This window comes from Salvelinus fontinalis, chromosome 40 (assembly GCF_029448725.1).
Source record: "Salvelinus fontinalis isolate EN_2023a chromosome 40, ASM2944872v1, whole genome shotgun sequence".
NCBI lineage: Eukaryota > Metazoa > Chordata > Actinopteri > Salmoniformes > Salmonidae > Salvelinus > Salvelinus fontinalis.
Window position 1 is genome coordinate 13,963,368 of NC_074704.1, and position 12,439 is coordinate 13,975,806.

A 12,439-nucleotide genomic window follows, 5' to 3' on the forward strand; every position below is an offset into this window, starting at 1 on the left:
CTTTCACGGTAACAGCCTCACCCTCTACTTGTTTTTGTATTGTAATAGGCTCCTTTTCCTCCTCCTCTTTCACGAGAGCTACTTTCTCCATCCAGCAGACCTTCTCTTCTTCAGCAGGAACGGGGTTAAGTTTGAGACTGGAGCTATGAGGCATGTACTGAAGTCTCTAGGCCGTATAATTCAAAGGACTGCCACTTTATCAGCAGCACGTGATCAATGACGTCTGAAGAATAATTTTGTCGAACACCTGATTGTTTTGGTATTGGGCTCATCGACATTGCAGCCGACATTGCAGGTGGCTGCTGACTGACTAAATTACAAATCACCTTGAATCATAAATAACTACTCATTATTATTTATAAAACAGTCAGCCAGTCACCGTTTACCCACAATGCAGCATACATTTGATGCTCTCGAACACGACCAGTGGTTTAATATATGACAGATTGGCTACGCTGCTACGGGGTGTGACTTCATCTATAAAATGTGGCTGTTCTAAATTCTGTGTCGCTCAAAGCCTTGAGTAATGAACCTGTTTTTTTTGGCACAATTTGCTCGAAAGCATCAATGATTTCCCCATCACTACTTTTCAGCATGTTTTCTGTGAATTAGACTACGGGAGTTTTGTAACTTTTTCCACCTTGGCTTACTGTTAGTTGGGTTCTAACTGGTCTCCGGTAGTTGGTCTCGCTGACCATAACCGTGGGGGTTGGCTACGCTGGTTAGGCTAATAGCTAGTTGGCCAAATAGCTAACGTTAGCTGGTTGACTAACTGCATATAGATAACTGCATATAGCTAATGTTAGCTGGCTTGCTAAGATAACTGCATATAGCTAATGTTAGCTGGCTTGCTAAGATAACTGCATATAGCTAATGTTAGCTGGTTGGCTAATATAACTGCATATAGCTAATGTTAGCTGGCTGGCTAATATAACTGCATATAGCTAATGTTAGCTGGCTGGCAAAGATACTGCATATAGCTAACTTTGCCTGGCTGGCTAAGATAACTGCATATAGCTAACGTTAGCTGGCTGGCTAAGATAACTGCATATAGCTAACGTTAGCTGGCTGGCTAAGATAACTGCATATAGCTAACGTTAGCTGGCTGGCTAAGATAACTGCATATAGCTAATGTTAGCTGGCTGGCTAAGATAACTGCATATAGCTAACGTTAGCTGGCTGTCTAAGATAACTGCATATAGCTAACGTTCTTTGATATTTGGTTAGATGGCATTATGTATTTACAAAACTGTGGTTTACTTTAATCACTCAAGTCATGAGTGCAAATTATTGGTTTAATTTAAAGTTATACATTTTAAGTTATTTCTGTTGTAGTTTACATCATAGGGAATAGGCTGTTCCTCCATATTACTTCACATCTGACTTTGGCATTCTTCTAAATTCTGATTGGTTTAAAGTAATAACTCCAAAAATAGAACTGTGAGGTGTTATTTTGCATTGGAAATGTTGGAAATGGAAATTGAACATTGGAAATGTTTTAATATTTTCTTTGATATTTTATAAACAATACAAAAGATACACATACAAACAACATCATAGAAACATTAACTACATCACACCTGCCCAGACCCACTAGAACACACCTCCATCTCCATTAACTACATCACACCTGCCCAGACCCACTAGAACACACCTCCATTAACTACATCACACCTGCCTAGACCCACTAGAACACACCTCCATCTCCATTAACTACATCACACCTGCCCAGACCCACTAGAACACATCTCCATTAACTACATCACACCTGCCTAGACCCACTAGAACACACCTCCATCTCCATTAACTACATCACACCTGCCTAGACCCACTAGAACACACCTCCATCTCCATTAACTACATCACACCTGCCTAGACCCACTAGAACACATCTCCATTAACTACATCACACCTGCCCAGACCCACTAGAACACACCCCCATCTCCATTAACTACATCACACCTGCCCAGACCCACTAGAACACACCCCCATCTCTATTAACTACATCACACCTGCCCAGACCCACTAGAACACACCTCCATCTCCATTAACTACATCACACCTGCCCAGACCCACTAGAACACACCTCCATCTCCATTAATACATCACACCTGCCCAGACCCACTGGAACACAGCCTTCATCACAGCATTCATCAGCACCATTTTTTTTCTCTCCGTCACTTTCAACTTTTAGATAATAAAGCATTTGACCTTTCTATTGAATTAAAAACAGAGGATTGGTTGATTTCCAGGTTTAATTAAGTATAATATTTAAGATTATTAATGAGAAAAGTATCGTCCAACTCTGGGGTATCTCACTGCACCCTCAAATGTCATGTTTTGAAATATACAGACAGACGGATTAAAAGTAATTTTACATTGTATAACTGTACTTCTGACAGCCAACGTTCTAACTCCGCCCATAACTTTATGACATCATAACATTCCCAGAAGGATTATTGAGTCATTGTTAGTTTTACACTTAAGACGTGATTCTGCCGTTGTGCTGTAGAATTTGTGGATTTTGTCTCTTGATAATAAGGGACTATCATTTGTCCCAACATCACAGGCCACGGACTTTGATGCAGTTAGACTTACAGTTTTTCCTCCGTTTGAAATCAACTGATTTTTTAAATGGGGTTTCTCCCTGTGCACCTGCCAATGTTAATCCTTTGAACGAGACAAGTTACCAGACAGGACATATTGTTAAGTTTCTTCCCATTGATAACGTCAATGACAATTAACTTGTGGGCGGTGGTGGTGATGACGGCCTATTGGATGACTTCGTCCATCGGGATTCCCCCAAAAGAAGACGCTCTGGATTGATCACTGGAGTCAGATGTGAAGGAGGTTGATCATCAGTCAACCTCTAGGATTGTGGCTGGGCTGGTGTTTCCACTTCCAGCTTGGTCATATATTTTAATACATTGAATGTTGATATTGTGAATCTATGTTATATATTTGTAACTCCTGTTTCATGAAGTGATGTCACTAACTACTGCCCCTATATTTACAGCGCATTTGGAAAGTATTCAGACCCCTTCACTTTTTCCACATTTTGTTACGTTATTCTAAAATGGATTAAATCAACATTTTACCCTCATCGTTCTTCACACAATACCCCATAATGACATCACAATGCCCCATAATGACATCACAATACCCCATAATGACAAAGCAAAAACAGGTTTTTATAAATGTTTCAAATGTAACAAAAACAACAACTGAAATATCACATTTACATACAGTACCAGTCAAAAGTTTGGACACACCTACTCATTCAAGGATTTTTTCTTTATTTTTACTATTTTCTAAATTGAAGAATAATAATGAAGACATCAAAACTATGAAATAACACATATGGAATCATGAAGTAACCAAAAAAGGGTTAATCAAATAAAAATACATTTTATATTTGAGATTCTTCAAAGCAGTCACCCTTTGCCTTGATGACAGCTTTGCACACTCTTGGCATTATCTCAACCAGCTTCATGAGGTAGTCACCTGGAATTCATTTCAATTAACAGGTGTGCCTTGTTAAATGTTAATTTGTGGAATTTCTGTCCTTCTTAATGCGTTTGAGCCGATCAGTTGTGTTGTGACAAGGTATGGGTGGCTCTCATGAGGAACGCAACAGGAAAAGAAGACCCAGAGTTACCTCTGCTGCAGAGGATAAATTCATTAGAGTTAACTGCACCTCAGATTGCAGCCCAAATAAATGCTTCAGAGTTCAAGTAACAGACACATCTCAACATCAACTGTTCAGATACTGCGTGAATCAGGCCTTCATGGCTGAATTGCTGCATGAAAAAACACTGTTTACAAAAGCTTTGTTTAAAGCACAAGAAAGCACACACACTGTTTACAAAAAAATTGCTTTTCTTTCAAAAACAAGGACATTTCTAAGTGACCCCAAACTTTTGAACGGTAGTATACATCTACATGATGTTGTTACACCATGTAGGAGTTACACCATGTAGGAGCAGTATAGACCTAGTCTGTTCCTTATATACATCTACATGATGTATTGTTACACCATGTTGGAGTAGTATAGACCTAGTCTGTTCATTATATACATCTACATGATGTATTGTTACACCATGTAGGAGCAGTATAGACCTAGTCTGTTCATTATATACATCTACATGACGTATTGTTACACCATATAGGAGCAGTATGGACCTAGTCTGTTCATTATATACATCTACATGATGTATTGCTACACCATGTAGGAGCAGTATAGACCCCATCTGTTCATTATATACATCTACATGACGTATTGTTACACCATGTAGGAGCAGTATAGACCTAGTCTGTTCATTATATACATCTACATGATGTATTGTTACACCATGTAGGAGCAGTATAGACCTAGTCTGTTCATTATATACATCTACATGATGTATTTTTACACCGTGTAGGAGCAGTATAGACCTAGTCTGTTCATTATATACATCTACATTATGTTTTGGTAAACCATGTAGGAGCAGTATAGACCTACATTAGCTAGCTACTTATTTAGATTTAGTTTGATGTAACTGCCTTAAATGTGCTATAGTAACCATTTTTTATTCGCACTAATCAATCAATGCATTCCTGTCTTTGTATGTCTCAATATAATGGTATTATTTAATTACATCCATTTACAATAATCTTTGTCTGAAAATAAAATATGATCCTCAACTGCGTTTCCCACTCCAGTCAGCAGACGGCGATGTGCGTCTTTCAGGCGACGCTGATAGCGTGACGTATAATCTAGTGGACGGTTCTTCAGAAACAGCTCGTCAACCAGCTTGGTAGCTTGCTAGCCAACATAGCCGAAAGATTCAAGCTATTTATACGCTTTCGGTGTATATTACCTACTGTGTTTTAGACACACTTCTGTCGTATCAACTTGTTAACCTATTTAATTGAATATTACCTTATTTTGTATTAGTCAGCTATAGTAGCTGGGTGGTTAAGTTAGCGCTAGCCTAGTCGCCAATGATAGCTAGCTAGGTAGCTAACATCCCCTAACATGAGGTCAGTAAGCTTCTCCCCTCCTGCTAAAGAAGAGGCGGTCTGCTGGACGGAGAAAGAGGGTCTGTGGCAGAACATTGTTGTGAAAGAGGGGAAGGAAGGTGAGGGTGTTACATTGAAAGAAGAAGAGAAAGAAGTTTCAGTGAAATTAGAGGAAGATGAGAAAGAGGAGGATGCCGTTTTTGGTGTGAAAGAGGAGGAGGGCGAGATTACTGTCATATTGGAGGAAGAAGACGAGGTTGGAGATCCGTTTAACCCCAGTAAGTACCGTCTCTGCAGTCGTTGAACCAATATGCAGTAAAGGGGTTCTACACTTTCATGTTGTCCTGTAGGAATGTCTGAAGCTTCACTGTAACGTGTAGAACATCAAGAGTGGACCATCAACAAAACGTTAACAATTGATCAAATGCATCTAATGACAATACCTGAAATACTGTAGTCCTCAATATCTCCTATTAGTTTAGCCCAATATGTACTCTTAAAGGGGCAATCAGTAGTTGTTACATCCATTTTGGGATTTATACATTAATGATATGTACCCACCTGTTTCTTGAAGAAATCACTTACAAATGTCTCATGAGCTTAGTTCAACTGTTGTATCCCATCAGAACCCAAAATATAAGCATTTTTTACTCCAATGTTTATCAGTAAATGTAAACAAGCACTGTATATCCTCAAAACATGATTAATTGAGTCTCAAGAATTTCTAAAACATTTAACATTCTCATTTAATTCTTTAAAAATATCTAATTTAGAATAAGTAACGTAACAAAATGTGTAAAAAGGGAAGCGATCTGAACTTAATGAATGCACTAGGGCCCCAACTAAAGAAATCTTGTGTCAACCAAGAATCGTCTTTTCTTTCTACCAACCGTTTGGTAAAAATGTTATATGTGTATTTTTCCATATAGACAACCCCATGTGTTTTAATTAAAGCAACTATATGTACTGAACTGGTCTGATGCTTTAAGCACGCTGTTTGATTAAATAATTAAGACACACAAATGACTCGGGAGCCAGAGATCAAGATAGCCTAACCATCATAAAAACCTCTTCCTCCTGCTGCTGCTGGCCTTCGTAAATTCTGATGTTATGCTCCTATAGTTTCTGGTAATAGGCTACACCAGCAGTCGTTATGCTCCTATAATTTCTGGTAATACGCTACACCAGCAGTCGTTATGCTCCTATAGTTTCTGGTAATAGGCTACACCAGCAGTCGTTATGCTCCTATAGTTTCTGGTAATAGGCTACACCAGCAGTCGTTATGCTCCTATAGTTTCTGGTAATAGACTACACCAGCAGTCGTTATGCTCCTATAGTTTCTGGTAATAGGCTACACCAGCAGTCGTTATGCTCCTATAGTTTCTGGTAATAGGCTCCACCAGCAGTCGTTATGCTCCTATAGTTTCTGGTAATAGGCTACACCAGCAGTCGGCAACCTTTTCCATTTGGTGCCAAGTTATCTGACCATTTCTACTGATCTGGTGCCAGTTAGGATTTTCATATTCACATTTTATGGGAACAGTTTCATTTAATTTATAATAGTAATAATAATTGTAATAGTCTATCTCAACATCATTCTGTGGTTAATCTACATTCTATATAAATGAAAATTATAAAGAAACATTTTTATTGCCCTTGCTAAGTTAAAAAAAAAAATAACCTCCATAAAGCTAAAAAATGCCAACATTGCAGCCTGCATGTATAAAATATCCTGATAAATAAATATCATATAAATCTCATTGGCTACACATGTCCTGTCTGCAACGAACAGGAAACATTGGATCAACTATCAAACTGGGTTGGCCCAAAACTCTAGATAGCAAGCTTGCAACATTGTATAAAATATTCTGGGCTCTCAGTTTCCCCTGCCAGTGAGTTCTCGACCGACACAGCTGTAGGCTATTTTTGAAAGGGATAAGAAGTAATCAGGTGTTTTAACATTTCCACTGGATCAGCACATTACGTTTTTCCCTTTCGTGCCGAGTGGTTATTGAAAGGGTGAGAGCTGGAAATATTTTACGAAAATACTTTGAGGAACTATTGTCATTTGCTATTGATTTTGATTAGACTTTGCTTACTTGCTGTTTGATGTGAATACAACATTACTTTGAGAAGCTCCACAACTCATTAGTTGTGGTGCGTTAAGACAATCAGAAATACTATCAGACATCCCCAAATGGGCACATTTATAGGCCTACATTCGCGCTCAGGCCAGGAAGACTAGTCCTACTTCTATATGCGTAATTGGGTGTGTGTCCTTACTCAATATTGACAGGAGTGTTTCAAACAAAATACAATTAATGAATTGAAAAATCTTGCGAAGTAAGGTCTGGGTGGTCTGCCAGGGGCCGTTTCATTTAGTATCCGTTTGGGTCGGCATGGGGAATGATTGTATTTTCCCATAGTATGTTTTACCGAAGTTGACCGACTGAAAGGGAGTGTAACTTTATGACTGGATTCGTGCTAAACTTTGAACATTGAGATATTAAAGACATGATAGATCAGACGCAGAGTATATAAAGGAGTGAGATCTGTAGAAAGACAGAGTGGCTGTGGAATGTGCTGGTTGGATGGGAGGAGATCACAGGATTGCTATAGGGGAAGCGAATGGACATCTGTGGATTAGGCGAAGGAAGGGTTGAGATCAGGTCAGATCCCCTGAAGGGAGTAAATAAGGGTTTAGTATCCTGTTACCCTCTTCTTGTCGACCCAGAAGATTTAAGGATTGGAGAGAAAGAGGAGTGTCCAAAGTGGGGTGTATATACTTGTGATGGTGAGAACATGTTTTTGTCTGAACTACAGCTGTAACGACCCTTTGGGAAGAATTCAACTTGCTTAAGCTTCTCTAGTGTCCGGGAGTTATTTAACTCTGAAAAATTAGAACCTAACACTATAATTACTGTTCCCTGAAGGAGGGAAACGAGGTGCAACACCTGTTTGGCCCCGCTCCTTCCTGGGTCGGTGAAGAGCGGTATTAAATTTAAGGAATAAACCCAAGCTATGCTTGAATTTAATAGTATGTTGTACCTAGTTTCCCTTCTTCAGGGAACAGTAGTTATAGTCATAACGTTACGCTTGTCATATGATGAACTTCAACTTAAATAAGGGATCTTGCTGTCGGACACTGCACAATAAACATGGCCACCTCATAGATATTATCCTGACCAACTTGCCCTCCAAATACACCTCTGCTGTTTTCAATCAGGATCTCAGTGATCGTTGCCTGCATCCGTTATGGGTCCGAAGTCATACGATCACCCCTCATCACTGTCAACCGCTCCCTAAAACACTTCTGCAAGCAGGCCTTTCTAATCGACCTGGCCCGGATATCCTGGAAGGATTTTGACCTCATCCCGTCAGTAGAGGATGCCTGGTTGTTCTTTAAAAGTAATTTCCTCACCATCTTAAATAAGCATGCCCCTTTCAAAAAATGTAGAACTAAGAACAGATAAAGCCCTTGGATCACTCCAGACCTGACTGCTCTCGACCAGCACAAAAACATCCTGTGGCGTACTGCACTAGCATCTAATAGTCCCAGCGATATGCAACTTTTCAGAGAAGTCAGGAACCAATACACACAGTCAGTTAAGAAAGCAAAGGCTAGCTTTTTCAAACAGAAATTTGCATCCTGTAGCTCTAACTCCAAAAGGTTCTGGGACACTGTAAAGTCCATGGAGAATAAGAGCACCTCATCCCAGCTGCCCACTGCACCAAGTCTAGGAAACACTGTCACGACCGATAAATCCACGATAATCTAGAATTTCAATATGCATTTCTCTACGGCTGGCCAGACACTCTTAAATAGAACCTGGACCAGCTGGCTACCCCAACCCCGGCCAACAGCTCCGCACCCCCGCAGCTACTTGCCCAAGCCTCCCCAGCTTCTCCTTCACCCTAATCCAGATAGCTGATGTTCTGAAAAAGCTGCAAAACCTGGACCCATACAAAACAGCTGGGCTAGACAATCTGGACCCTCTCTTTCTAAAATTATCTGCCGCCATTGTGGCAACCCTTATTACTAGTCTGTTCAACCTCTCTTTCGTATCGTCCGAGATTTCTAAAGATCGGAAAGCTGCCGCGGTCATCCCCCTTCAAAAGGGGTGACACTCTAGACCCAAACTGTTACAGACCTATATCCATCCTGCCCTGTCTTTCTAAAGTCTTCAAAAGCCAAGTTAACAACCAGATCACTGACCATTTCGAATCCCACCGTACTTTCTCCGCTGTGCAATCCGGTTTCCGAGCTGGTCAAGGGTGCACCTCAGCCTCACTCAAGGTACTTAAAGATATCATAACCGCCATCGATTAAAAGACAGTACTGTGCAGCCGTCTTCATCGACCTGGCCAAGGCTTTCGACTGTCAATCACCGTATTCTTATCGGCAGACTCAACAGCCGATAATAACAACCGATCAATCAACAACCGATCGCTGCCCACACCCGCCCGACTAGAATCATTACTCTGGACTGTTCTGACTTAGAATATGTGGACAACTACAATACCTAGGTGTCTGGTTAGACTATAAACTCTCCTTCCAGACTAATATTTAGCATCTCCAATCCAAAATTAAATCTCGAACCGGCTTCCTATTTCGCAACAAAGCCTCCTTCACTCACGCTGCCAAACATACCCTCGTAAAACTGACTATCCTACCGATCCTTAACTTCGGCGATGTCATTTACAAAAAGCCTCCAACACTCTGCTCAGCAAACTGGATGCAGTCTATCACAGTGCAATTCGTTTTGTCACTAAAGCCCCATATACCACCCACCACTGCGACCTGTATGTTCTTGTCGGCTGGCCCTCGCTACATATTAGTCTCCAAACCCACTTTCTCCAGGTCATCAATAAGTCTTTGCTAAGCCGCCTTCACTCAGCTCACTGGTCACCATAGCAACACCCACCCATAACACGCGCTCCAGGAGGTATATCTCACTGGTCATCCCCAAAGCCAACATCTCCTTTGGCCGCCTTTCAGAGAACAGTTCTCTGCTGCCAATGACTGGAACGAATTGCAAAAATCGCTGAAGTTGGAGACTTCACTAACTTTAAGAAGCAACTATCTGAGCAGCTTACCAATCGCTGCAGCTGTCCACAGCCCATCTGTAAATAGCCCATCCAACTACCTACCGCATCTCTATTGTTTTATGAATATTGTTTTTGCTCTTTTGCACACCAGTAATTCTACTTGCACATCATCATCTGCACATCTATCACTCCAGTGTTAATTTGCTAAATTGTAATTATTTTGCCACTAAGGCCTATTTATTGCCTTACCTCCGTACTCCATTTGCACACACTGTATATAGATTTTTCTATTGTTGTTAACTGTACGTTTGTTTATCCCACGTGTAACTCTGTGGTGTTTTGACACCCAAATGGATACTGTCATTAATGCCGTTCTTCAATAATTACACATAATTCTTAATACTGTAGGAAACATTATATTAAGCAGGACATTCAAGCGATCCTTACAATTATAATCCAAAGTAGTGTGAAATGCACTCATAAGCAACCTGGAAATGGAGGTTACTCCCCTGAGCTTTCCCCCATTCACATTCAGAATACATTGTGAAAAACTAAAATCTTTGCTCACCATTTTTGCTCCTGGCAGATATACTACATCCATAACTATCGGTTTCCTCATTAGCAGGGAGGTGTTTCTGCAATCAAATTGTGTGTGCATCGCCCTCATGCCACAATTTTATTAAACACAGAAAGGGGCCTATATTGGAGAACAAAAGTTGTCTGGCACACTGCTTAGAGTTTCAACAACATGAATAACTTATTTCTAGTTTACAATCTTAGATGTAACTACTAATGTGGAAACAAGACAATATGACTATTCTTGCTCATTTTATTTTGCTCATTACAGGCGTCAATTATTGTACAACATCATGGCTACGCTGTTGGCATCACTTTTACTGTGGATTTCTGCTGTTGTGGGTCTTTAATCATCTGTCTGACTTTGTTGTTCACACAGGAGAGAGACGGGACTATTGTGAATCCTCTGGGGAGCCTCAACAACAGCATGATGCTGACGAGGCAGAGAAGAGTTTCTCCACATCAGAACACCTGCGGAGATCCACAAGGAAGAGACCTCACTGCTGTTCTGATTGTGGGAAGAGATTCACCTCATCAGCAGGCATTAAAATTCATCAGATAATCCACACAGGATTACAGAAATATTATAGCTGTAATCAATGTGGGAAGAGTTGTACTCAGCTAAGCAGCCTGATATTACACCAGAGAACACACACAAGAGAAAAACCTTATAGCTGTGATGAATGTGGGAAGAGTTTTACTTGTTCTAGCCGTCTTGTTGTACACCAGAGAACACACATCGGAGAGAAACCTTTTAGCTGTAACCAATGTGGGAAGAGTTTTACTCGGTCAAGCAGCCTGATATACCACCAGAGAACACACACAGGAGAGAAACCTTATAGCTGTGATGAATGTGGGAAGAGTTTTACTTGTACTAGCCGTCTTGTTGTACACCAGAGAACACACACCGGAGAGAAACCTTTTAGCTGTAACCAATGTGGGAAGAGTTTTACTTGGTCAAGCAGCCTGATATACCACCAGAGAACACACACAGGAGAGAAACCTTATAGCTGTGATGAATGTGGGAAGAGTTTTACTTGTACTAGCCGTCTTGTTGTACACCAGAGAACACACACCGGAGAGAAACCTTTTAGCTGTAACCAATGTGGGAAGAGTTTTACTCGGTCAAGCAGCCTGATATACCACCAGAGAACACACACAGGAGAGAAACCTTATAGCTGTGCTCAATGTGGGAAGAGTTTTACTATATCTAGTGTGCGGACTAGACACCAAAGAGAACACACACACAGGAGAAAAACCTCATAGCTGTAATCAATGTGGGAAGAGATACTCTGATAATAGATATCTGATTAAACATCGGAAGATACATGGAGTTGTTTCATGATATCATTGAATTAATGTCACAATGTAGAATGTTTTAACATTGTAGTAGGAGTATTTTAATGATGTCACAATGTAGAATGTTTTAACATTGTAGTAGGAGTATTTTAATAATGTCACATTGTAGAAGCCTAAACATTTGCCCCCTTATCAAATGATTTCAACATGATATGGATATTAGCCTCAGGGGAAAAATCCAGGCTCTGAATTGAGAGAGTACTATTTATGTTGAGATTCAACAAAAAGTGACTAACAAGAAAATAGTTGTGTTACACTTACCACATTGGTGACGCACTTGAATCAAAATTCAACACTTCAAAATATAGCTAGCTGTTTTCTACAAATTGTCCTCTAACCAGGGATGTACACATTATTCCCATGAGGTACATCCCCAGGGATGTACCTCATCTTCCTCCTCTCGCACAATTGATTTCAACATGATATCGATGAGTTATGACAAATAAGTGTTGCG

At 40.3% G+C, this 12,439-nt stretch overlaps 1 protein-coding gene across 1 annotated transcript; it reads left to right on the forward strand.

Annotated features, from left to right (window-relative positions):
- Positions 1 to 4,774: 4,774 nt before the first annotated feature.
- On the forward strand, positions 4,775 to 12,185 carry LOC129839078 (gastrula zinc finger protein XlCGF17.1-like). Its single transcript, XM_055906350.1, has 2 exons — positions 4,775 to 5,279; positions 11,006 to 12,185. Exons 1-2 carry the CDS (start codon positions 5,018 to 5,020, stop codon positions 11,890 to 11,892), a joined length of 1,149 nt encoding a protein of 382 aa, XP_055762325.1. The 5' UTR covers positions 4,775 to 5,017; the 3' UTR covers positions 11,893 to 12,185.
- The last annotated feature ends 254 nt before the right edge of the window (positions 12,186 to 12,439 follow it).

Excerpts from the sequence above, each read along its gene's own strand:
- LOC129839078 (XM_055906350.1), top strand. The coding sequence starts at position 5,018 with ATGAGGTCAGTAAGCTTCTCCCCTCCTGCTAAAGAAGAGGCGGTCTGC. Across the intron at positions 5,280-11,005 it reads TGGAGATCCGTTTAACCCCA|GAGAGAGACGGGACTATTGT; the intron begins GTAAGTACCGTC and ends TTGTTCACACAG.